Source organism: Podarcis muralis, chromosome 3 (genome assembly GCF_964188315.1).
Source record: "Podarcis muralis chromosome 3, rPodMur119.hap1.1, whole genome shotgun sequence".
Lineage (NCBI taxonomy): Eukaryota > Metazoa > Chordata > Lepidosauria > Squamata > Lacertidae > Podarcis > Podarcis muralis.
In genome coordinates, this window is record NC_135657.1 from 21,826,612 (window position 1) to 21,853,550 (window position 26,939).

General features: G+C 41.3%; 1 protein-coding gene across 1 annotated transcript in view; it reads left to right on the forward strand.

The window, feature by feature from the left end:
- The window catches only part of LRPPRC (leucine rich pentatricopeptide repeat containing), a 116,225-nt gene extending 90,954 nt beyond the window's left edge, over positions 1-25,271 (forward strand). The window contains exons 31-38 of the mRNA XM_077925527.1: positions 3,431-3,519; positions 8,087-8,291; positions 10,699-10,838; positions 11,396-11,511; positions 15,537-15,611; positions 18,179-18,263; positions 22,871-23,013; positions 24,141-25,271. Coding sequence (XP_077781653.1) covers positions 3,431-3,519; positions 8,087-8,291; positions 10,699-10,838; positions 11,396-11,511; positions 15,537-15,611; positions 18,179-18,263; positions 22,871-23,013; positions 24,141-24,212 — 925 coding nt within the window. The 3' untranslated portion in view covers positions 24,213-25,271. The remainder of the gene's footprint in view (positions 1-3,430; positions 3,520-8,086; positions 8,292-10,698; positions 10,839-11,395; positions 11,512-15,536; positions 15,612-18,178; positions 18,264-22,870; positions 23,014-24,140) is intronic.
- The last annotated feature ends 1,668 nt before the right edge of the window (positions 25,272-26,939 follow it).

A 26,939-nucleotide genomic window follows, 5' to 3' on the forward strand; every position in this document is an offset into this window, starting at 1 on the left:
TAATTATATTTATGTGTGAACTTTTAATGTATGTAAATGTTTGATTTAAAAGCTGTTTGTGATGCATTCTAGGATAAGCCAACATTTCACCACAGAAATCTTACCTTAAGATAGCTTTAAAAAATAAACATAGTGGTCATTCTTCTGCCTAGCATCACTATATATTTCATAAGTTTCTCAAATTTGTAGTAACTTTGTTGTTGTTGTTTAGTCGTTTAGTCGAAGTATTGGAGCCTCAGCTTCAGGACCTGTCCTTCCAGTGAGCACTCAGGGCTGATTTCCTTAAGAATGGATAGGTTTGATCTTCTTGCAGTCCATGGGACAAAACTCCATGGACAAAAACAACAGGCATATGAAAGTGTAACTTTAGGCAGTGCTGTTTTTCTAGAAAAAGAGGTGCCGAAACTCACTATGAGTACCTCTCCCGTTCTCTTAGAATGGCAATGATGGCGCCTACCTGAGAGGTGCCAGAACTGAGTTCCGCTGAGATCCGGCTGAAAAAAAAGCCCTGTGTAAGAAAATATGTAGCTGCCTTATACCAAGTCAGTGGTCCACCAAGATCTGTTTCATCTAGGGGTGCCATATTTTGAAGAGCAAAAAAAAGAGGATGCCATGACGACTCTCATTTTAAATACCCCTACTATATGTAGGCTATAGAAGAAAAAACCCCTGACTTTAGGTATTATCTTAGGGGCAAAAAGGAAGATGTCAAAAGCAGCCAAACAAAAAACTTTGGTCATAATCCAACAGGGCTGCGAAATCACAGAAGGCCTTTTCTTTCTGCATGTGCAGATAGGGCCACGAATGCCAAAAGTTGTGGGTTGTAGATTTTGAGCATGTTGAGAGAGTTGCGCTCGACTTTTTTCCTAGCAACAACGTAAGCCAACTTTGGAAACAAGATGCGTTCAAAAATATTTTTATATTTTTAAAAAGCCAAAACTGAGTTCAAAGAGTTCCCGGGTCTTTATTGATAATTAGATTGGCTAATTTCAAATAACCACAAAAGACTCTAAGGTGTGCAACAAAATATAGAACAGCTTTATCTTAAATAAGTTAAATATAAAAAAGCTAAATATATATTAAAAAAATTAGCACCCAAATTGATTAGCGCTAGCTGGCCAAAAACAACAGCAACATCAACCTATCATATGCAAAAGTATACATTAACAGAAAAGCAATTATGTAAAAAGCACAATGAACAAAAATGGAAAATCTCGTTGCAGGTGTGCTGGAGAATGGAGTGGGGGCAGAGTACAAACCAAAGGCTCATGCATGTAATTCAAACCCATAATAGCATTACAACTGAACCAGGATAGTGTAGGGACACTAACTGAGAAATAAATGCTTGAAGAAGCACTCAGCCTTTTTTCTTAACAAAAATGATTAAAAAGGCAGACGTAAAGGAACGCTGAGCTTTCTTTGCCATGGCGTCATTTAAGACCCAAGTACATAGTGTGTATCAGAACAAAGGATATTCAGGATCACATGCCTAATTAGTTAATAAGGATTATTCTTTAGGGTTGTTGAATATCAATAGATAATACAATAAGCATTTATTGATTGGCATATCTCTCTCTCCCATAGAAACGTCATAAAAATTCACACCTTCCCAACTCATCAGTAGAGGTTGGAACTTTCCCTGGGAATTAAAGTGGTCAAATAAATCAAAACAAAATGCTTCTTCCAGGTGCTGTTTTCTTAAGCCTGCTATACATAAAGCACTGCTGTTGTTAAATAAATTCTGTGGCAACAGGTAGTCTAGAAGAGAAGCTAAAATATTTTATATTGAAAGGAGAAATCCAAGTTGAGGTCATTTTGGAGTTGCTTTGCCTTGTTTCCAGTGGAGCTGGAATAAGAAGTCAGAACTCATTTTTGTGTACGCATTTTAAGTAAATAGGTAGGTTTGTCTTAAAAAATAAAAAATCCATAATATCTAACAGCAGAATGGGAAAGAACTAACTGAAAGTGCTTTAAGAAAATTTTCAGATGCTTTTGGTCAGTCCCCAGGCCTACTTTTAGAATTCTGATGAATTTTAGGTATGGGTCTAAAATAGAAATCTAGTAGTATTGGAATGAGGGATTAGTTCTGTAATAGTGGCTAACATCTATTTAATCACACTAAAGATTGGAAGATTGGAGAAAGTAAATCCTTTGTTATATGTAATTTACAGTCTCATGCATGAATTGTTGACTTAAGGGCTTTGACAGATGGGACAAAGAGGGGGCGGGGAGGGTGGGGGAGAAGCGGAACTGAGCAATAGGTGCTTAGCCAGAGATTAAGGGGATTGGTTGGGAGAGTAAGAAAATCCTGAGCCCAGTGACTGCATCTGAAGGCCCCAGAGGCTGAAAGTGACTGAGAGGATAGTTATATTGTGAACTCAATGCAGGATTTTCTTGGGATTGCTGAGAATAATTTAGCAATGACCCTGCTTACCTCCCAATCCGCTCAGCTCGTAAGTTCAAGTAGGTAGGCTGCTCAGTTGTTTGCCACAAGATGATCATGGTGGTTTAGCCTGATTGTTGATATGGCAAATGGCAGCCCTACATACACTCCGGCCAGCGGAGATGTTCTAACCTAGAAAATGAACCGTGTAAAGTTATCCTGAGATATTAAGGAAAGTCTGAATTTCATTAGTGATGCTGAGGGCATTTCAAGGCACGCACTCGAAAAATAGGAAAGGATTTTCTGGTTAGTCACTCAGTGTATGTTTCTCGAAAGGCTTTAACCAATATTGTTAAAGCCAAGTTCTTGTTGACGTTTCAGACCCGGGGATGCTTTCCCTCTCCTTTCCCCTCTTCTTGCTTTCTAAAGGATGCAGAACTGATGAATTATGAAATTTAGTTTTAAGGCAGCAAAAGCAATACGTTGAGGGTTTTTTATTATTATAAAAAACCTGTATGCATCTAGATGACAGAAATTTGAAAATTAAATCAACCAAATGATACGGTGTTGGTTCATAATATCCCTTTAGTTTATATTTAAAATATACAGCGCTGAAAATAAATGTTTCGTTTTTTTATTGCAGAAAGAATAGTTTTACATTTTATAATTATGGTGACTGTTTTAAAAAGAAGAGGGGGGGGGGAAGTATCCCGCTTAGGATACAGCAGAACAATGCTGGGCATGCAGTTATTTTCGTCATCTAATATGTCAGCATTCAAGAATCTGAACCGATTGTTTAAAAAAAATCTTGTACTTTGTTTCTTTTGTTGCTCATTTCCAACTTTGTCATCTGTCAGAATGCACAAAAAAATTATCCTTCTATAACCATTGACAGGATAACACAAAAGCTGTCTCCAGGTCGATATTTTGCGGCAATATTTTTAACATACGAACAGTAGTTTTTATAATTTCACCTTGGTGCTCAACCATTTATTATCGTATCAGAAGCATGTCAGTAATTCCTTTCTAAATGTCTGCTTCTTTTAGCGCAGAGACCCACATCAAGGGCTTCGTGCTGAACGATGCTGCCAGCAGCCTCCTCATCATAACGCAAGTTAGGCGGGATTATTTGAAAGGTATGTCACAATGCTTGACCTTTACGTCACATTAATGCCTCTGCAGATTTTTCTTGTAACGCCCTTCGAATACTTGGATAAAGGAGTCCATTTAGCAAATTACCTGCTTATCAAGCGCCTTTTGTGGTAGCTGAGAGACGTAAATTACTGTACATGCATTTATAATACAGCTTGAATATGAATGTACTTGTCATTTGACCACTTAGTCCAGTTTCCGTTCCATTTAACACAAGATGGGTTTTCTTAAGATGAATCACAGCTCTTCAGACATGCAAAATTTGTGCTCCAGAACGAGAGAAAGTACAGGCTTTCAAGTGCGTTAAAATTCACAGCACAAGTCATTTTGCTTGGAAATTAACATACTTTAGAGCATCTGAAACAATTCCCAGCAGTTTCTTCCTGCACATTGTGTTGGTAGTGCAAGATATCAAGTGAGTTAAATTGAGTGTTAAATGTGCATGGTTGTGCACTAAATGATTATAATATTGATTTTTTAAAAACCTTAATCTAATACTTTTTAATAGTTTGCAATACCAACAGTAAAGAAACCTACATTGTGCTTCTGTGCTCCTTTTAAGCCTAGATTGTACGGAAACACCAGTGTTGGCTGTGCAAAATAAATGCCTGAAAATTCAATGATGGACCATTTTATTGTTGCAACCCTCTCTTCCACACATGTTGTTTCTCTTCAACGTGGAGGTGCTACAAAGAAGTGAAAGTGATGTTTTTACCAGGACAAAGCCACTGAAGTTCAGGTTTAGAAGACTGAAGCTTATGCAGATTTAGGAAGTTAACATTCAATTTTACATAGCAAGATTTGGAACTGTTTGGAATAACTGCTGATTGCTAAGTGTTTCATTGCTTATGTGGATATTTATTAAAAGTATAACATGTCATTTTAACATGAGGACTATTCACCAAAAGTTCAGCGTCATTACCTCTCTTGTTAGTGAGCGCATTACATTGTACATAGTAATATGTTCTCTATATAAAACACACAGAGTCAAAATTGTACCAAGACTCTGTCTTAAAGCTGCTTGCTTTGCTTCCTCTTCTTCCTATTTTGCCTTCCAGATTTAGATTCGTTTTGAGGGCCTGTAGTAGTAAATCAAACTCATATTGGGAAGTTCTGCTAAAATTCTTATCTAAACTTAAAATCTGTCCTTTTATGACTTAATTCCAGTAATTAAAAGAAACCGAACAACTGTGCTGGAGATTCAGCATTTTCACATGCCACTGAACAGTCATATTTGTTTGCAAATTCCCTTTCATTTCATGCCTCTCCCTCTCTGCCCGACAGCTCATTTTGAATTGATCATCACACCATCTGACTTCAATGCCTTTCCCTTCCTCATTCTCTTATTGCTGACAGCATCCTTCATTTTTCACTTGCCCAGGCGTTGTAGCCTTACATTGTATTTGACTTATTTCCTTTTTGCCCACTAGAGTCAGCAGAAACTAGGAACATCATCATATTTTTTTGCTGTATATGTGTATATATTGCTTTTAAAAAATGTATTTGAAAGCTAGAAGCTCCTTGTTTTAAACAGGGCTCCATGCCCTTTTCCCAAAGCAACCACCAAGACCTCACATGCCAGAGAAGTTATCCTGATCACAGAGCAGCTTCGGAGGTGGATGTCAGGGACAGCTCCTCAGTCCCACACTCCCTGAGAATCTCTGCTCAACTGAGGTTTCTTTAGTATCTTCTTCATTTTTGCTCCATCCCTAACAGCAGCCACTATAAAGGACATGCCACAGAGACTTCAGCTCCTGCACCAAGCTTTGAACTTGCTGGCTGAGTCATCTTGTGTTCCTTTGCCTTTATCTGTCCCGATTCTCTCCTGAATCCTGCATACTACCTGTACATTAGCACTTGGCTTTCCCACTGCTCCAGCAACACACAAACACATGTCCTGGTTTGCTCCTGGCAGTATCCTCTGCCATGTGGAACATGAGAAGCTCCTGCCATAACCGCATGTCTTTGAGTTCATCTTCTAGGCCTCCTCTATACTGGTCATGCAAAATTCCCTTTCTCTCTTTTATTGACCTAGAATCCTGAATGGTGAAGCAGCTGGTTTTCTCTCTGGTATACATCCATGTAGGAAATAGCTCCCAAAATGCACCTTACTGTGTCTTGGTAGGCATCAGTTCAAGCTTGTCACTTGAAATTACAAGTGCCCCCGTTTGTGAAAAAATATACTTTCAGATGGGTACACTAGCCTGTTGCTTGAAACAAAACGCTAAAGGAAGACCATGCTCTTGAATAAGTTTACTTGAATATAGACGACCCACTTTCATCTCGAAGTGGAAAACTGAAACACCTACCTGTATGTAATCCTTTAGAATAATCTATATGCACAAACTAGTGATTGTAAATATAGCTGCTCATTTTCAAGAAGTGAGTTTATTCATATATGAATATCTTAAAGCAGTCTCATGTATGTATTCTTAAAAGAAATCCTCCTGTTCATGCTTGCCAATTCGTATTTCTTTACTAGCTTTTAAAATACATTTGTCAACTTCAGTTGCATGGCGTTTTATGGTGGACACTTCCAGTGCTTTACAAATTATGCACTCTTATGCATGCTGGCTTTTAGCCAGGTCTTAGTTAAGTTGGAGGGGGATGGATGGATGGATGCTGGAAGCTTGGTTTTCATTTTCATTTATTTACAAGCAGCTTGTAAACCCAGATTTGAGGAATCTGACCAAGGATGCTCATGACTTTAAAACCATCAGCGCACAAGCCAAGATTTTCAGGGAATAGATTTTGATTAAGGACTTGTTCATCAAGACACAGTAGGCAAAAGAGCAGACAGTAGGAGCAGGAAGACGTCTGCCATTTAAAGTTACTAAGCTGCAAAAACACATGAATTGGGATTCCTATTCATTGGGCATTTTGATAGCCGCTTGTGATGTTGCACAGCCACAACCATATCATCTCTAGCCTCCAAAACTGAAATGTGTGCCCCGACAAATGACAAGCAATGTAAAAAAATGTGCAAAGGTTAGATTGATTATTACCTGCAAATATAGAACTCTTCTTTGAGAGTATTAAAAGTAAAGCGAAGAGCAGGAAACCAAACCGTTCTCATGGTATCTACACCAACAGTTAAAAAGACACGGTAATATTCAGGTGGAGATTGTCCTAGGTTTCTCCTACAGAAGTGTTCTGGACAGGAAAGGATATTTCCCTGAGACAAAGGTCAGACAGACTCCACGTTGTAATAGTCAGCAAGACCAGACCCAAACATAATTGCACACCCTGAACCAAACACACGAGGGACGCGGGTGGCGCTGTGGGTAAAACCTCAGTGCCTAGGACCTGCTGATCGCATGGTCGGCGGTTCGAATCCCCGCGGCGGGGTACGCTCCCGTCGTTCGGTCCCAGCGCCTGCCTACCTAGCAGTTCGAAAGCACCCCCGGGTGCAAGTAGATAAATAGGGACCGCTTACCAGCGGGAAGGTAAACGGCGTTCCGTGTGCTGCGCTGGCTCGCCTGTTGCAGCTTTGTCACGCTGGCCACGTGACCCGGAAGTGTCTGCGGACAGCGCTGGCTCCCGGCCTATAGAGTGAGATGAGCGCACAACCCTAGAGTCTGGCAAGACTGGCCCGTATGGGCAGGGGTACCTTTACCTTTACCTTTACCTTAACCACACACACAAATTCAAACGTGCACACACTAACCTGTTTTTCTTAGAAACTGACATGTATTTAATTAGGAATAAAGTTTCACTTCCCATTTTCTCTGTAGATTTCTGCCTCCCCCCACTTGTTTGTATCTTTTAAAAGGTCTCCCATAGGCCAAAAGCAAACAGTGCCAATGCACAGCTGAACTCCAAGCCCTGCCTTACAGAATTTCAAAATGCATGTGTGCAGTTTCAAAATGTGTCAACACTTTTGGTATGTTTGCAAGGTATACAAGTATTACGTCTCTGCTGAAATTTTTCTCCCCTCTTCTTTGATCTACTTTCAGCAGATATTGCAGATGAAGTACCTACAGTTGTATTGTTTGCAAAATATCAAAGCCCTTTCCCACCGAACAGCTGGTGGTTGGGAGGGGACCCAGAAAGTCAGGTGAAATATGGCTCAGGGGCCCAGAGGTATCCCACCCCTGATTTATACCATGGCTATATGCTGGGTTTAAAAGCTGAAAATGAACAGGAAGGTGTCTACGGCATTGCTGCAGAAAATGCATGCCTTTACCAATGCATCCTAGCCAGTTGTACTGACAGAGTTGTGCCCCTCCAGATTGAGTGTAACCCTCCCTTGTAGGCAGTTGACCAATTTTTCAGACATGGGAACTACTTGCCCGCAGTGCCTCCATCTTGCTTAGCAGAACATCACCAATATGAGGCTTCCATGGCAAATGCACAACAGCAAAGGTGATTGCTATCTTAAGTTGTCACACAAAATAACCCAACTGAATTCAAGGGATAGGATTAGGGAGATTTTATGCTCTTTTCCCTATTGTTGATTAAATATATAAATATGGCATATAATAGGCCAAGGCCCAAGTTTCCATTCTGAATGAAGACTTTTCTTTTTTTACTATTCCATATTCTGAATAGATGCGATATCTACTCTCAAGGCACTCATTGAAAGTGGCAAGGTGCCCATTCCGGTGGCAATTACTCGACTTGTTCAGGCTTTGGCTAAGAAGGGAGATGTGGAGAGTATAGCCACAGTTGAGAAGATGATGGCAGACCTCAGTGGCTCTCTTAAATTGTCGCGTATGCTTTACATCAATAACACAGCATTGGCTCACATCAAGAAGTAAGTAACTCTGCAGTGATTATTGTTTCTGTTTTACAAGCCAAGAAAAGGGGCAATATGGTGACCTTGGTTGCCTTGCATATCAATAATCTTTCCCTTCGTAACAGTTAAATGGATGCTAGAATTGGCTGCCATTGAAATTTCTTATCCTGGAAACAATGGAGGCTGGAGTCCATTTAATGAATTGCAGAAGCTGGCAGGTTATTACTGGATAAGTGAACTTTGAGTAGGCTAATGATGTCAAACATATGCGCTTATCAAATTCTGCCTCCCTAAACGGAGCCTCGACTTAGGCTGGTGTCTGAAGTCTCTTCTTACTGTTCTAATTCGCAGCACGATGCACACTTCCACAAAGCCAATAGAAGGTTTTCACTTTGCACCAATAAACTTTAAATGTGCTTTTAAATTTGCTTTGCACCCCTAAAATTGAGCAGAATGCATGTGTGATTTTTCAGAGTTATAAAGGTATGTGCTGTACATGCAGATTCTTACTGGCTTTGAAAGAAATTCAGGTGCTTAATTTTCTAATGAAGGCTTTAGAAACGTTTTAGACAACCTTTTCAAACCTCCTTTTAAAAGAATATGCGCAAGGTTTTGAAACATTAAAAGGTGCATTCCAGTTATGAGCTCTCCCTGCCCTTTAACTGCCCGCAAACATCAGCAATACAGTTTTTCTGTGTGCTTTTTGCTTAAAATAGTGAGATGGCATTTTGTTTATTTTTTGTTTTGTTATGTATGGAAGGGCATTTCCATAACATTCACTAAGCACATTTTAACATGCCTCTCAAAATATATCTTTTACCGATAAACTCTGTAGAGATTCTGCCCTGTTTTCTGGTTTTTCCTTTCGCACCTCTTAAACAGTAGACTCGGTTGTTTTTTCTCCAATTTTGCAGCTCTGTAGAGTTATATTATGTCTCAGGTATCCGTGTCTGAGGCAGGTAGGTCCGGTGAAAATACCCATGCCAAAGAGCCACAGGATAATTTTAAATAGTGTGATAAAAGCAGATAGAATTGCAAGCCACCTGCACAGGCCAATTTCCAAATCCAGGCATACTGTTTTCAGACATTGATCAGCCAGAGAGAATTCAGTTCTGCAAGCCCTTAGACTGCCCAAAGCTACATACTGTGCTCAAACTTCATTATGAGTGATTCAGACCGTATCTTATTAGGGAGACTTTTACAAGAGCTTAAACACAGGTTTCTCTCATCAGTCTTCCATGAGAAATGAAGTACAAGGGAACTGCCATGTGGAAGAACAAAATACCGTATTTTTCGCTCTATAAGATGCACAAGACCACAAGACGCCCCTAGTTTTTGGAGGAGGAAAACAAGAAAAAAATTATTCTGAATCTCAGAAGCCAGAACAGCAAGAGGGATCGCTGCGCAGTGAAAGCAGCAATCCCTCTTGCTGTTCTGGCTTCTGGGATAGCTGTGCAGCCTGCATTCGCTCCATAAGACGCACACACATTTCCCCTTACTTTTTAGGAGGGAAAAAGTGAGTCTTATAGAGCAAAAAATACGGTAATGTCTGTAGAACTCTACTCTTTTGCGTAGCAAGCACAATGTTGCCAGCATACTTAACTGCTTGTTCAGATTCCATTTTTATCAACAAGTTCGGCCATGTTTTTGCTAACTCCTAGGGAGAAAATCCTGCCCTATTAGGCATTCAGGTACTTCTTCAGACTGGAAATTGGCTCTGAACTCATTACAAACCTGTAGCAGCTGCTAGTACCTGAGGCACAGATCCTTGATCAAATGTATCTCTCCATGAAAATTGTCTTGCAACCAGGCTCCAGAGTGTTTAGAACTTTTTTCTCAAAAGCACAATAAACTGTTCTATTTATTTCTTACACATCGCTGTCTCATGCTGCATTATCCTTCAAAGAGAAAAGTGTGTAGACAAAGCTGTTAAATGTATCACATTTAATTTCGTTGTGTTTGAATCCAAAAAGACAGCTATGAAAAATTCAGGAAAATATTTAATTTAATATTTTTTTAAAAATACTCTTTGGTTGCTTTGGCATTAATTATTAAGAGGTTGTCCCTGGATGTTTGATTTTTGCCCTTTTATTATTTCAGAAGTAACAAACCAGCAGTCATCTTTGTTCCGTTAAAAAAAGCAGCATTTATGGCAGAGTTATTCAGCCATAGAACAGGTCAGAGTTCATTCTCGAAAGAAACAGAGTTAGTGCCGACTTTACGCATTCAGCCATAAATTTGTTTCACTTTGTGTTGTGACAATATCTGCATGAATGGAGTCATGGGTACTTTTAACATCGCTACTCTGTGTAATATTAATGTAGTAATAAAATAAAACATTCATGCACCTGCTTTATTGGTTTAGGAGCTCTTACATTAGAAACTAAACCAATGCAACTTTTTTTTTTACCCCCTTCTCTTCCAGCAATAACCCTGATGTTGCTGTGGAATACATTGAGACCATGTTTACCTCTGGAGCACTGCTTGCTGACTCTCCAAGTACAAGCATCTCGTTTGTATATAGAAAGTTGTTGGAAGACAAACTGGAGCCAGCTTTGGAAAAACGTAAGTTAGCCTGGCAAAAGGAGTCCATAGGAATCACTAGGCCAAAAAAAATTTGACTAGCCTGTCTGCCTGCACATTCCTATGCCTGCACATTCCTTATGTTTGCTTCCATCTGCTGACACTAATCTCTTTGATCCATTGGAGACATCCATCAGTGGAAAAGGAGAAGTCTCTCTCTTCTTTCCTGCAGCTCCCACTGCTTCAAAACATCCGCCAAACCTCTGAGGTAGATTGTAGGAAGAGGAGGGATTTCTGAAAATAGCCTCCCTCCCCATTCTGCTGTTTCCATTGGGTCAAATAGCCTTCTGTCAGTGCAGAGATACTGACCGGATGCAACTTTTAAAAGTTAGAGAGAGCCAGAACTTCCCCACTTGGACGGTTAGGGACCAAACAAATGGCTATTTCCAAGCCTCTGAGTCAATGGCATTGTGTGTTTCTGCCTTGCTTTTGCAAAAACGTCGCTAAATAGCTCTCAGTTTTACTTAAAACAGCCTGTAGCAATATATTTTGTTAAAGCCGGAATTAATCACTTACCATGTTTCTTTTGATTTTTGCAGTTAGTGCCATGGCTGAACGGTTGGCCCATCAGTTTGGAATATATCGGCCTGCGACAGACCTTTTCCTTCAGTATATAAATGCGGGAAGAGCAGACGATGCCAGGCATCTTCTAGAGGTAATAACATATCAGGAGAGGGGATAGTAGTGCTGTGGCCGCATCAAAAGAAAAGCAAGAAATAAACACAAAGGTGTCATGCACAGGATGTGGCAAAGATACTTTTTAATTTGTCACATAATTGCTGATTTCATGTATTAAGAGTTTTGTTGTTTTGTTTTGCTGTGGATTGGAAGCAATAATTTTATTCTTGTCTAATCTGAAATGCCTTGAAACAAGGGAATGAGGATTTAAGCGAATGGTAATCTGTATCCATGTTTTGTACTGAACAGCGTGTCGGTTTTATTAGCAGTCTGTCCTTGCAGGGCAACATTCTCTTTCCTCTTTCACAAACATGCCTCTGTAATGTTGCAGCTGCCCTGGTAGAAGTGTGTACCCTTCCTCTTCTGCCTGCTGAAGGAAGCAGCTCCCCATTTTGCTTTTTTTTGGGGGGGGGGAATAGCTTAAATGCCAAGACAGTCAAAGAAACCAAAGTTGCATTTTTTGGTGATAAATTTTAATTGCAGTAAACCACTTTGGGGGCTAAAGCTTGGCTGAAAAGCAGGTCACAAATAATAAGAAAGGTAAACACTTATAATCTCCACTGACAACTATTTTCAAACTGATAGTTGGCATTTATTTTTATTTACACACACACATCCAGTAGTAGCATCTTCTTTTAAGCAGTCAAATCTCTCTCTGGGAGCCTCTAAATGTTTTAGAAGCTGTGTTTGCTTTCCGTTTGGTTATGTGTCACTGGCATGTTAACTGACAAATGCACGTCTCTAGTGGTCCGTGGTCTGTCTGCCTCATTCTTTTAAAAATTGGCAATCTTCGGGGAGCGAGACGACAGCGTTCGTACCACTTTAGCAGTGCTAAATAGGAAGCAGAGAAATATGCAGAATGAACCATGGGTGATAAGAGCTGCCATTGGCAGTGTACACAAACAGGCTCCAGCCGGGAGTCTTTCCCAGCAGGTGGCAGTCAAACAGTCACAATGATCCTGCAGATTGCTGCTTTTGTGTAGACTCCCTGTGTCAAATTGAGGCTTGTTACCAATTTCTGATAGTAAATACTGCTACATTCACTTACGTTTTTGCATAGCTGCTAAGTACTTTAAAGGGTAAACGGAAAGAAAAACCCTCTCTTTAGTCATCAGGAGGTTTTGTAGCATCCGGGGCGGGGTGTGTGTGAAATTGGTAGTGGTGAAATTTGATCCTTGCCTACTGCTTATATAATTAAGCAAACCATAAATGCAATGCTTGGGGTGTCTTTTTTTTTGCGATCCAAGAGATGCATCCGTTTTAAACGTGCACTGTAATCTCATGGTAAACCCCAGTTTACTTAGCTTACTAGTGATGCTTATAATAACTGTGTTACTTTATTTCTGTTCCTGTGAAGAATCTTGTTGGGTTTCAACAGCTTTGAAGTGTCTCTAAATATAAGATTTCCTTTTAAAAGAATGCAGGCGGTGACCATTTTGTGTGGGTATTCCACTCCCAGACCCTGGGCACATCGGCGGAGCGCATAGAAGCGTTCCCCGGCTCATTTTACCCCTGTCCTGCCACCTTCTGGGCCCAAAAGGATCCATGTGTTGATGATCACGCATCAGTTTGTCTTGTGTATATAAAATGTCACAGGATCCATTCCTGTTATCTGTAGGTTTGAAGACAGAAGTTGCAACACACATTTGTTACAAAACAACATGGGGTGGTTGGTTGGTTTTTGCATTTGAAGTAAAGGTGATCTTGTTAGATTTCGGATGTAAAGGAAAAGTTATTTCTTAATGTGTTTAAATATGGTACCCTGTTGGTGCCCTGAACCTCCATAAGCTTGGATGATTCCCATTAGCTTTAAAGTGACCACCTTACATTGATTGGGGGAAAGAGAAATGTTTAGTGAATAGGAAGTGTACCAAAAGGCTTCACTTCCATGGAATCTACCCAAGTGACATTCATGGTCTTAACACTGGGAGGTCTTCAAGGGTGGCCACTGTTGGGAATCCTGCAAGCAAGACATTAACCCCAAAGCATCCACCTGTTCATGTTCCCCAGCAACTGGTATTCAGAAGCAGACTGCCAACATCATTTAATAGCACCATCCATGAATTATCTTAACACCCCTCTGAAGCCATCAGTTCGCCACCACGACATCTTGTAGTAGTGAATTTGTTCCTGCAGAAATAAACTGTGACAAAGTACTTGCTTTTAGTTGGGTGGGTTTGTGGGTGTTTCAGTGTCTGAAATGAGGATATGGGTATAGTGCATCTTCGCTCCCTGCATTGAATGTCTGAAGAGGGTTAGACTGCAATTACTGGATGAAATACAAGGGAATCTCCGCATAGAGTGCATTGCTGCGATGGAACACTTTGCACATCAGCTGATGCACGGGGACAACCCAGATACCGGTCCCCTGTTGCCATTATGGCATCAGGTGATTGATAGGTGGGTGGTCCCACCAGCACCTGTCAACGTTGGCCTGTGGGGGTGGAGGAGATAAAGATCTGCCACACTGGGCCAGAAAGGTTCTCAGCCCACTTTAAAACCTCTCCTGAGTGCTACAAGTGAAGTCTGAGAGGCTGCACTACGTACCACTCAAATCCCCAGTTCCACATTTCTGTTGTTTGTGTCCAAAATCAGATAATATCTACAGTTATGGCTTATACTCTTTTGAGTGCAAAAAAAAAAAAAAAAGGTCAGTGTTTCTTGCCTTCTTTTTATAGATTGCTATTTGCTCTGCCATATGCCCCATGTATGACAAACTGTTCCTTTGAAAACATACATTTTGCTACCACACTGCATATTTCTTCAGACTCTCTCTCTCTCTCTCTCTCTCTCTCTCTCTCTCTCTCTCTCTCTCTCTCTCTGTGTGTGTGTGTGTGTGTGTGTGTGTGTAGTTGTAGTTGTCCCTCATAGAACAGTTGTTTATTTTGAGTTTTGGCAATTCTTTGAAAAGCAGGATAGAATAAAGGATGTTCTGGGATTTCTGCTTGGTTTCCTTTTGCCATTCATCGGAAGAGTGATAAACTTTATTTGGATCTATGAGAATTTGACAAGGAAGCATTAAATGCTTTGTGTGTTCTTAGTGGGGATTTGAATTAGTTCTTCTTCACGGATGTCTCCAGTATCTGCTTATAAAGTGATTCAGTGTGTTCCTGTGTATACATTCTCTGCAAAGCGGAGTAGGCTGATACTTGGAGGTTTTCACATTGACAGAGTGTCTTAAGCTCTTTCTTAGGGGTGGGAAACAGTATGCATTTTTCACACATGCAAGGATGACATCTGTGAGCATAAACTAAAATATTGTCTGACATACTTGATTTTTTTTTTAATCAAGGTTTTATTTTATTTTTTTAAAGAAACTATAGTTTCCAACATGGGATAGACACTTGACTTGTCAGGTCTGTCACAGAAACTTTTTTTGAGTTTAACTTTTGTCTCTTGAGCACAGGCTGTCTGTTGCAGAGAAAGCCTTTTATAAAATAGAGAGATTGAAATCAGTCCTTTTGTATGCATAAGTGTAGGTAATTATACTTTAAAGAGAACTTGCTTTGTACATTTTAATTTTTATAAAGAAACGAGCAGTTATCTCCCTGACACCTTATTAAATGTATAATTAACCTTATGATCCCTAGCTCACTTGTGAATGCTTGGCAGAATAATTGGAGAGGAATAGTGTGTACCCCCCCTTTTTTCCCCTTTCTTTCTTTCTTTCACAGTCCTAAATCTCTTTTCTGTGGGATGTTAAAGCATTTGTTCATTTTCTCCCTCCTTTTTGAGCAAGCCTAATGCTTATTGTGCCAAGGACAGAAAAAGAAAGGGAGGAATTGCCTTGGCACCCCATTTGTTTTCCTTTCTGCAGGTTTTTAATAAGTGGTCGACTATTAAGGCCTTTGGTAATAATAATATAGTGCTGGTTATTGTGAACCTTTCTAATTGGAAGTTTTCACCTTCAGTAGTTTTATTTATCAAGAGCCTACAGTTGCTTTTGCTCATTTAATTCTCTCTGTGTCTCTCTTTCCCCCTCCCCTACTTCTTCCTTTCAAGAGATGCGGTGCGATAGGTGAACAAAAAAAGATTCTGGTGGCTTTCCTTGCAAAGACAACCCAGCAAGCAGGACAGGTAGGTCAGCTCTCTCTCTCTCCCCCCACCCCCATATTTTTCTAGCATCTTCACTAGTCAAAGCTCTCTGTCAAGGATGTTGCCATAGAACCTGACTCTGTGCCTTCACAGTCATCAACTCTGAAAAGGGGGACAGGATCTCCTCTTGTGTATCTAGGGAAATTGGTTGATGGTGACACTCCCAAATTGTTCAGTTAATTGTGAGGTCTGCAGCCTTGCCACTTAATCTTTAAATGAAAGCCAAGGGTCTCTAAATTCCAACAAGAGGACATAATTAAACCACATATTCCCATTGGGCAAATAATGGCTATCATGATGGGTTCATCAGAACCTAAGAAGAGCCAGCTGGATCAGGCCCATACTATTCTCATAGGGAGTGAAAAGAGGAAAAGCTTTTTTTTTTTTAATGAATTCTTTAATATGAGAAAGGGAGGGGAGTTCTTTTCAACAGTGCATTTTTGTTATTTATAAGAACCGCATTTTGGAAAACGGTGCATGAAATATTTACTTGGTAAGTGGTATTCTGCTTAAGTGCCAGTAATTGCCTTGTTCCAAAAATGCGCATGAAACTTGAAAACTGCATATTTGCTTCTTCTGTAGCAGAATTCGCATGCCAAGCTTCTAAGGACACGATCCACTGAGAACTTAACTTTCCGTAAGCTCCATTAAAAGAGTAGAAGCTACACTAACCACAGTACTTCTCTCTAGTGGGTTCTGTTGCTATAGAGCAAACAACAGAGGAGGAGATCAATAAAACAGAATACAAAAAACAGGTCATTGTGAGACAACTTCATATCTTTCTTCCACTGCATTAATATCGCATGGCACATCATAGGATAGCAGTCACAAAACAGACATGAGAACGTAAGAAGAGCCTGCTGGTTTGGGCTAATAGCCATTCGACTCCAGCATCTTGTTCTCACATCAGCCACCAGATGCCCACGAGAAGCCTGCAATCAGGACCCCTGACCATGCCTCTGACCATGAAGGCAGAGCATAGCCATCGGGTTAGTTAGTGGCTTTTTCTTCCATGAATTTGTCTAATCCTCTTTCAAAGCCATCCAAGTTGCCGGCCATCACTGCCTCCTGTGCGAATGAATTTCATAGTTTAACTTACCGGTATACATTGCATGAAGAAGTAGGTTTTTTTGTCTGTCCTGAACTCAACATTCTGCTTCATTGGATTTCCATGAGTTCTGAGGTTATGGTGGGGAGACTTTTCTCAATCCAATTTCTCCATACTAAACAGAATTTATAACTCTTCTCTCAGGTCACCTCTTACTCACTATTTCTCTAAAGTGCCCCAAATGCTGTACCTTTCGTCATAACAGGAGTTGCTCCACTCCCCTTGATCATTTTGGTCCATCACCACCAATTCAGTTCCCATGAGTGTATACTTTTTAATTCAGACCCCCCCCTCAAAAAAACCCCCCAATGTACATCACTTTACACAGGTTTGGAATTGCAGTTGTAATTTTACTGCCCATTCACTCAGTTTGGAGAAGTCCTTTCGGGCCTCTACACAGTCTCTGTTTTAACAATCCTGAATAATTTGGTATCGTCAGCAAACTTGCCTACATCCCTGTTCACCCCTAACTCTAGATCATTTATGAACAAATTAAAAAGCACAGTCCTTGGGGCACGCCACCTGCTATGTCCCTCCATCAGAAATACTTCCCATTTGCTCCTGCTCCCAGCTTCTTGTTACATAACCAGTTCCTGATCCACAAGAGGCTCTCCCTTCTTATCTCATGACTGCTAAGCTTACTCAGGAGTCTTTGGTGAAGTACCAAGTCCAAGTGCACTAGATCAGCTCTAGATGTTCGTTGACAGTCCCCAAATGAACTCTTAATGAGAAAGAACTTTACCCTGCAAAAGCCATGCTGATTCTGCTTCAGCAAGGCTTGTGTGCTTGGTTATTATATCTCAGACAATGCTTTCCTGTAATTTCCAGGATCCCTTTTTAAAAATTGGTGCCACTTTTCAGCCCTCGGGTACAGAGACCGGTTTTAGGGACAAGCTACAATTTTTTTTGTTAGAAGATAAGAAATTTCACATTTCAGTTCTTTGGAGAACTCTTAGGCGGATACAATTTGGGACCAGCAATTTGTTGGTTTTATCTCTTGATTCCTCAATTCCTGACTCCCCTCTTGAAAACGTTGGTTCGGGTGCTGAGATTTGCCCTGCATTCTCCACTGTGAAGACATGTGTAAAGGATTTGCTCAGCTTCCCTGCAATCTACTTATCCTCCAAGGATCCAACCATCTCTCTAGCCAGTATTTAAATAATTTTCTTGTTGATTTATTTCTGCCGTCATGAAGGCACTGGATTAGGTAACATCCCTTGTCCCGTGACAAGGCAGGAACAAAGGATTCTGGGAAGTTTTTCTTTCCTGCCTTCTTGAGAGCAGTCAACCTTTTATCTCCTGAAAATCTTGCCAGACACATCCCTCTGGGTCGTGACCATAGCATATTCCTTTCCCTTAGTCCTTGATTCTTATGAACAAGCTCTTTCTCCTTTGATATTATATAACAAAAGTCTGCTTCTGTGCCTCTCATTTTTTCTAGGTTCAGAAAATCAAGACATTGTTGGAACTAGTTCCTGACTTCACAGATAGGAAGATGGTTTGCTCTTACCTTATGAAATGCCATGGTAAGATGCCACGTGTTTTATTTCAGACCGTTTGCCAACACGTATAAATAATAATAATAATATTTTATTTATACCCCGGCCAGAGCCGGGCTCAGGGCAGCTAACACCAATAAAATTACAATCAAACATAATGGGGGGGGGGGGACAACAACCCCAGTTTATTAAAATACGGCTTACAATACAATTTAAAATGCAGCCTCATTTTGATAGTAGCCCATAAATCAAAATCATAAGGGGAGGGAAACATAAGGGTCAGACTGAGTCCAAACCACAGGCCAGGTGGAACAGCTCTGTCTTGCAGGCCCTGTGGAAAGATGTCAAGTCCCGCAGGGTCCTAGTCTCTTGTGACAGAGCGTTCCACCAAGTCGGGGCCAGTACTGAAAAGGCCCTGGCCCTAGTTGAGACCAATCTAACCACCTTGCGGCTTGGGACCTCCAAAGTGTTGTTATTTGTGGACCTTGAGGTCCTCCACAGGGCATACCAGGAGAGGCGGTCCCGTAGGTATGAGGAATTTAAAATTTGAGCATTTGGAACTTAATAGTCAAAGCTGGAGGTCTTCAGAAAGTAGATGTTTTAAGGATTGTTCAGGGCACAAATGGTTCTATGAGAGCTAGGACTCCTAGCCAGTGACAAACTACATAAAAGTGGTACTGGTGAAGTTTACCTAGTAGCTGATGATGTGGAGCAAACAAAGAAAACAACATTTTAACAAACCTGTAAGGAAGGCACAGCTCAATGGTAGCTCATAGCTCAGCACTGTGTATATATAAATGCCATGTCTGCTTGGCAACCCAATTGGTCCTGGACAGCGGGGATACTTAAATGCTTCTTTTTTATCAGTTGGTTAAAAAAAAGCTAACATGCTCAAATTCACCCAGTGCAACATGGTTTCCTTCTGGGGAAAGCCACATGGGAGCCCAATTGACATTTCACCTTGGTAAGGAGGCAAAGAGCAAACCTTGTTGAAATCTTTATATCATTTTAACAAAGACTCTCCTCCCTGGAAGAGAGGGGAGTGGTTGTGGGCGGGAGCCCGAGCTCCGCCCCTGGCCGGGGGTCTTAGCCCCCGCCCCTCCTCACCTGGGTGGCGCCCACGCCCACCGGAGGCAGCCAACCAGGTGTCTCCGGGGGGCGTGTTTAGCAGCTTAATGCTGCGGCTCCAGCTCCGCCTCCTCCTCAGTCGTCGTCGTCCTGCAGCGAGTCAACATGGTTTCCTTCTGGGGAAAGCCACATGGGAGCCCAATTGACATTTCACCTTGGTAAGGAGGCAAAGAGCAAACCTTGTTGAAATCTTTATATCATTTTAACAATTTCATTTCTTTCCCCCCCTAATTCAGATTTCTGTACAGGAGACGGGGGGGGGGGTCACTGGATTGGATCCAGGCTGAGTTTCTTGAACTTGGGTCCCATTGAAATCAATCAGACAAATTTGCAACTTCTCATTGGTTTTCATGGGAAATAATTTAGTCTGGATCCAGCCAATGAGGTATATGCCAAACAGAAGCATTATTAAAGGGAGGGGGTGCACGAGGTGATATTTTTGTTGCAATTTTACTAAGGTATATGGAAGATGGAGATGCAGTGGTACCTCAGGTTACATATGCTTCAGGTTACAGACACTTCAGGTTACAGATTCCGCTAATCCAGAAATAGTGCTTCAGGTTAAGAACTTTGCTTCAGGATGAGACGAGAAATCGTGCTCCAGCAGCGCGGCGGCAGCTGGAGGCCCCATTAGCTAAAGTGGTGCTTCAGGTTAAGTATGGACCTCCAGAACAAATTAAGTACTTAACCTGAGGTACCACTGTATTAGACTCTAGAACCAGAAGGATGCATACTTTCTTTTCCAAAGCTAGTTGAATTTGTGGGGTTTTTGTTCTGCCTTCTCATCAGGTATATAAAACCCTGAGACTGTGTCCAAGGCTTGTAAGGGAAAAAAGAAAGAAAAACCCAAATTGTTAGTCTTCCAAGAATAAAGAAATACTATGAAAACGTCTCAGTTGTGCGGTCCATTAAACATAATCTCACTGTTACATCTTCCTTTTATTGTTTTTTCATACAATAGATACTTCTATTTTAAAGGAATGGGAAGTTAACAATTTCTATTATACCTTCATTAAACCATCACTTTGCGCAGGTTCTGAAGCCTCCCACAGTTGGAAAGCGACTCATCCACTTGCAGCTGTGAGTGGGAAGCTTTTCCTTGACAAATGGAGGGGTCTGAAACATGCATCTCTACAGATTATAAGCTTTTTATTTTTCCCCATGTATAGCATTAAGTAACTCTTATTAGGAAGGCAGGTACCAGAAAGGTAAATGAAATGAAAATCAGTACAGCAAAAAGACCTGCTTAGTGGCTCTGTCACTCAAGCAAGCAGGAGAGCAGGGGTTTTTTGCTGTCACAGGTCTCTACTGGGGGGGGGGGGGGGAGTAGCAATTGGCCACCCTAATTTGCATGCTCTGCTTAGGAATGAATCTCAGGTTCAGTCCCCTTCCATGTCCAGGTAGGGCTGAGGAAGATTCCTGTCTGAACCCCTGGAGGGCCACTGGCAGTGAGAGTGGGGAATATTGAGCTAGATGGACAAGAGTCTGAGTCAGTGTAATTCCACTTCCCATGTTAACAGATGATGATGATGATTTATTTATACCTCGACCATCTGGCTGGGAAACTCCCGACAGAATATTAAAAGCACAATCAAACGTCAAACATTAAAAACTTCCTTAAACTGGGCTGCCTTCAGATGTATTCCAAAAGACAGATAGTTGTTTATTTCCTTGACATCTGATGGGAGGGCGTTCCACAGGGAAGGTGCCACCACCGAGAAGGCCCTCTGCCTAGTTCACATGTAAAGCAAATCCTGGCTCAGTGATTCATAGACTAGCTTTAGCGAAGTGGCCATCTTGGGTTCTCCCCTCTCCTGGGTGGTTAGGAAGAGGACATTGGCAGAGTTTGGTTTCCTTTTTGCAGAATCCTGACCATTACATTCAAAACCAGGAGTTGCAGTTTAAAACAAACGCTGGTATGTTTTGTAACAAACCAGCATCACACCCTGGGTTATAAAGCTGGCTTGTGAGATCAACCTTTGGTTTGAATGTAATAGCACCTCTGGATTCTACAAAAAAAGAATTAAAAACTCTGCCAAAGCCATCTTCCCAACTGCACAGGAGGAAAGAGATGCATGCAAGATGGACAATTCACTAAGGCTAGTCCATGGGTTATTCCTAAGCTATGATTTGTGTTACATGTGAACACAGTTCTGTTAACAAAGGAAGTTGGGTTACACTGAATTAGTATAATGCTAGTATTCTGTAAAAGTGGACAAGGTTCTGCCAAAGTCCTACCAGCTTTGGGGGGGGGGGGGTAGCATTGGGGAAGGTGCAACCCACATGCTTCACTCAAGCTCATGGGTAGGGCAAACTAAGGCTTGGGGGCCGGATGCAGCCCAGTTGCCTTCTCAATCCGGCCCACGGACGGTCTGGGAATCAGCGTGTTTTTACATGAGTAGAATGTGTGCTTTTATTTAAAATGCATCTCTGGGTTATTTGTGGGGCATAGGAATTCGTTCATATTTTTTTCCCAAAAATATAGTCCGGCCCCCCACAAGGTCTGAGGGACAGTGGACTGGCCCCCTGCTGAAAAAGTTTGCGGACCCCTGTGTCAAGCTTGTCCACATACGACAGTTTAACGGCCAGTCAAAAGAATTTTGAGATCTTCCCATCTTCCCAGAGCATAGGTGTCACCTTCAGGATTATTTCCTTCTCCTTGTTTAAGTAGCTTGCAAGTCTGTGGCCTTCCGCTCAGGCTGTCAGTAGGTTGTTATTACTATTTCTAATGTAATCAGTTAGTTATCTAAACACATTAAGGTAGTGAGCATACTTCAAAGCATAACTGAAAGTGATGAGGGTATCCTCAAAGACGGAGGTAGTTAATAAAGTGCAAGAATTTAAATTTAATGATCAAAAGCTGCTGCTCCTGACCCAAAGGGACACTCAGTCTTTAGCATTTTTCCCTTGCCGAATTAGGGAATGGGGAGCTCTCACTCGTCGACTAATGCCACAGACCTAGGAATGGCTTCATGAAGGAATAAATTCAGGACCCCTCAGGACTGTGGGTTTAAAGGGTGTATTGGCACTGATCTCAAATGAGCTTTGCCTGTTTCATTTGCACCAGTCTCTTACTATTCAAATGAACACTAAGAAAGCTGCATGCGGAAAAGTAAACTGTTACCTTAGAATGTTAATTGGAAGAGGAAACTACCACTTTCTTCCCCCCTCAAACTTGGTACAGGGAGTTGGCTTATCTCTGAGTCCTTCTTTGCAGCGGGAGCCTTCACTGCTTGTCATCCCCAGAAATTCATCAAGGGGCAAATTTACTCTGCAGTTGTGAAGCTTTTATTCATTTTATCGCAGTAATTCATGGATTAAAGCCAGCATCTCTCTCTACTTCAGGTCTACTTGGTTGGAAATTACTGCAGAGCAACACATTTGAGTCTTTATGAATTGAGTGGAACTAGAAATTTCTGGCATAATGCATTCTGGTTGATTGGTAAACTGTTTCATCTCCTGTAATGGCTTCTTCTGTATATATCTTTTTTTTCTCCCCTCCTTAGCATTAGATGAGGATGTGGCTTCAGCAAAAGCTCTGTATGATGAAATGAAAGCTGAGAAATTGCACCCAGATGAGCTATTTCTGAAACGTTTGGCAGTTCTCCTTAAGAATGCAGGAGAGCCTGTTCCGTTCACTGAACCTCCTGTGAGTGTTTACTGATTTTTCAAAGAAATACCTCTGAAAGAGTGTGTGTGTGTGTGTGTGTGTGTGTGTGTGTGTGTGTGTGTGTTGCTAATAAAACAAGTGGCACGCTTAATTACTCTGGGATTAAGGCTTCACAGAAAACCCTCAGAGGAGTCTACAAATGAAGTGCTGTATATATTGTGGCATTGTATTAATCTGGCGTTAGACTTGACTGGTGGGAGAAGGAAGCCTTCTGGGGCTATTGTGTTTAAAGTATAAGATCATTACTGGGCATTCATGTTGAGGTGTGAGTTTATCAAGCATCCTTGGAGTGTTTTATCTCTGGCATTTAAACTTTAAATGATTTCCGCATGCTTTAGTTCAGAACGGGTTTAGGTGTAAGCTAATTGCTAGTTTTTAAACATGAACATTCCCCCCTCCCTCCAAACAGCATTTGTAAGGATGAAAATGTAAAACATAGGAACTAATTTTCTCAGGCAGGTTGACTTTATCTTTCGTAATTTTGCCAACAAAAAACACAAACCTTGGCCCCTCTGTAAATCTGCTTAATTGAGGGGAACAAATGCATTAAAACTGTGGAAATAACTTCTTCAGTATGTTACTTTAGAAGGAGAATCTACAAAAGCCAAGTAGCAATGAGTTCATGTAAGTTGCAATTTGTAGTGGTTTGTGGTTAGAGCTAGGTTATCTACAAGACATGTTTGGGAGGTTCATAATATTCTGCGGCAGAAAAAAAATATAAACTTTTTGTGCCTAAGGGGGCTCATTTATGGTCTATGACAGCGCTGACTAGGACTGATGCGAGTTACAGTTCAAAATATTTATAGAGGGCACCTGGTTGGCAAAGGCTGCTCATATTTACAAGGGAATTTATATGGAAGGTATGTATCACTGTTGTTGAAGTTTAAGTTAGTCTTCCGCAAGTTGTGTGGACTCAAGTTCTTCCTAAGCCATAACATAAAATTGGTCTTTGCCTTTTTCTTTTTCTTTTTCTTGATCAGTGTTAGGAAAACAGATGTAGAACAGTTAGATATTCGCGGGTTGGGTTGATGCACAAATTGCTTAGCATCTACACCAAAATGCTAGTTTGTCTCCTAACTTTCTTTTCTTCCTCTGATCTGCTGTAGGAGAGCTTCCAGTTCTACGCAGAAAAACTTAGGACAGAACGACAGGGACATTCTTCATCAGATGAAGATTAACCTTTTAATGCTTCTGTTTCTGCTAGTAATATTGTGACTGTGAAATACTGTTTTTAAATGTATTATTGTCAGGGGGGAAAATAAAATTGAAAGTCGGATTCTTCACTGTATAATTGTATAAAATCATCTGACATTAATCAGTTTCATTTTTTTTCCCCTGAAGCAATTTTATATGGTTTGCTGGACCTGCTAAAATGACTGTAAAAGATTGTTGCTTCATGCAGGGCCTTGTGTGATCAGTGTACACATTTGCCATCGCGCTCTGCATACCGACACATACAGCCCCCAAAACAGTTCTAGGTATGCGGTATGGTGACCTGATTTTTGCAGAATAAATTCATGTGAAGTGTATTTGTATGCACTGTTTGCTTTGAAAATTCAGAAATTGTTGAACAAAAGGAGGGGCTTGATTAAAAGGGAAATGAAGAGCACAGAGATTTGGTGTGAGTGATCGCTGTGGGCCTCAAAGCGGCAAACGGCAGTAGACATGGGTCAGGGTGTGTATATCCCCAGAAACGTTCTGATCCTGGAAAATCCAGGATGTTTTCTGGAGTTCAGGTTTTCCAAGCTTTTCACAGCAGCCATTAGGGATGAAATGAACACTGATATCCTGCCAAGTTCAGCATCAGCAATCAGATTTCACGCTTCTCTTGGCTCCTACGGAGGTGCACAATTCACACAGCCCCAGACCACGTGGGTGTGTTGACAGTCAAAGCCTTCAGGCTTTGCAGAAAGCCTTAATTGAGATGTATATTTTTCTGTGAAAACATCAGTCTCTTAGCATATGATTGCTTTTCAGAAAGCCCATAATCTTCATAGCCACTGCACCACTGTACATCGAAGCTTTGCGTAGGTTTTATTTTACTTGTAAATACTGCATAGAAATTGGGGGAATAGCAGGAGATAATGGATAATTTGGTTTCAGCCAATTGATATTTGCTCTTCTCTTTGTCAGATTTTTGGACAATAGACAATATCTTTGAGCGATCGATATTAAGTTTGTTTGCGGTTAATTATACCCATCTTATGCAAACAAATAAACTTGCAAATGTTCCAGTTTTCTTTGTGTATAAAACATACTTCATTTTTTCCTACGTGTTTTTCCCCTTTCACAATGGAGAAGTAAGGAAAAAGACACTTTCAGGAGCAAACATCCTAAAGGTTTCTTTACTTGGCTGCCTCTTTCTAGTTCTTTCTCCAGCACTTTTGGTGTTCAGTAGCCACTGTGGGTAAGATGCACTGCAGAGAGGTTGCAGGCTGATTTTGTTGCAGGCACTTTCAAATCTTTTTAGTAAGCTGAATAGATCAATCTCAGGGTCATAGGTTTGAGCCCCACGTTGGGCAAAAGATTCCTGCATTTCAGGGGGTTGGACCAGATCAGGGTTTCCCGAACTTGGGTCTCCAGCTGGTTTTGGACTACAATTCCCATCATCCAGTGGTCCTGCTAGCTAGGGATGATTGGAGTTGTAGTCCAAAAACAGCTGGAGACCCAAGTTTGGGAAACCTTGATCCTTGTGGTCCTTTCTAACTATGAATCTGTGACTAAATGTAGCCATTCTCCTCTTTAAAGTGTGGTTTAGAGCTGTGGAATACAAAGCTAGACTTGGAAGAGTTTAATGAAGCTGCTTTAACCACAGTTGCTGGCAGCATAGATAAGGAGTGGCAAACATTTTCCAGCTCGAGGGCCACATTCTGTTTTTGGCAGCCTCCCAGGGGCCATATGCAAGTGATGGGCAGAAGTGGGCGGAGCAATATGAATATGAATGTTACTTTTGTACAGTGGCCTAGTTTCTACACACACCCCTCCCTTCTCCATCCAGGCAAAAGCACTCAAGCCTATGAAGCAAGGCTTAGTACAGGATGTGGCCAGGGCAAGGGGGATGCATTTGGCTCCCAGACCTGTAATTTCCTACCCCTGATATAGATAGCACTCTGCTAGACAGACCCAGTGGTGTGACTCAGTATAGGGCTAAAGTATAAAGACACATTACATAACCTACTGAGACGACTCTGGTGTAATAAACTAGCAGTAACCAATCTGTGGGCCCTATCCCTTCCATCAGGCCCTGCTGGCTGGGGTTGAGGGACACTGAAGTCCAGAAACATCTAAAGGGCACTAAGTTGGCTATCCCCATAGCAAGGCGCATCTTTTAGGCACATTTCCATGCTGTGTATTTGTTCCCTTTTTTGGTTGTGAGATGCACAGTTCACATGCCAGTCAATTCTGCTGCCCAGTCCACCTTCAGCTACCCTCCCTAAACTCCACCATATCCAAGAAAGAAAGTCGTTCTTACTTGCAATAATAAAAATAAAAAATATGCCATCCATCTGGGGTTGCCACAGCCACTCTTCCAACAAAAAATAGTAAAAGCAAATCACACACTCTGTGTAAAACAAATCACACACTGAAAACTTCCCTGAACAGGGCTGTTACCAGATGTCTTTTAAAAATCACATGGTTGTCATATCTTTTCAAGATCTGCTGAGAGGGCGTTCCACAGGGCAGGTGTGACTTCCAAAAAGGCCCCTCTGCCTGGTTCCCTGTAAAACCCACTTCTCGCAATGAGGGAACCACCAGAAGGCCCTCAGAGCTGGATCTCAGTATTCAGGCTGGACAATGGGGGTGGAGATGTATACAGGGCCAAAGTCATTTAGGACTTTAAAGGTCAGCACCAACACTTTGAATTGTGCTTGGATACATACTGGGAGCCAATATAATTCATTTAG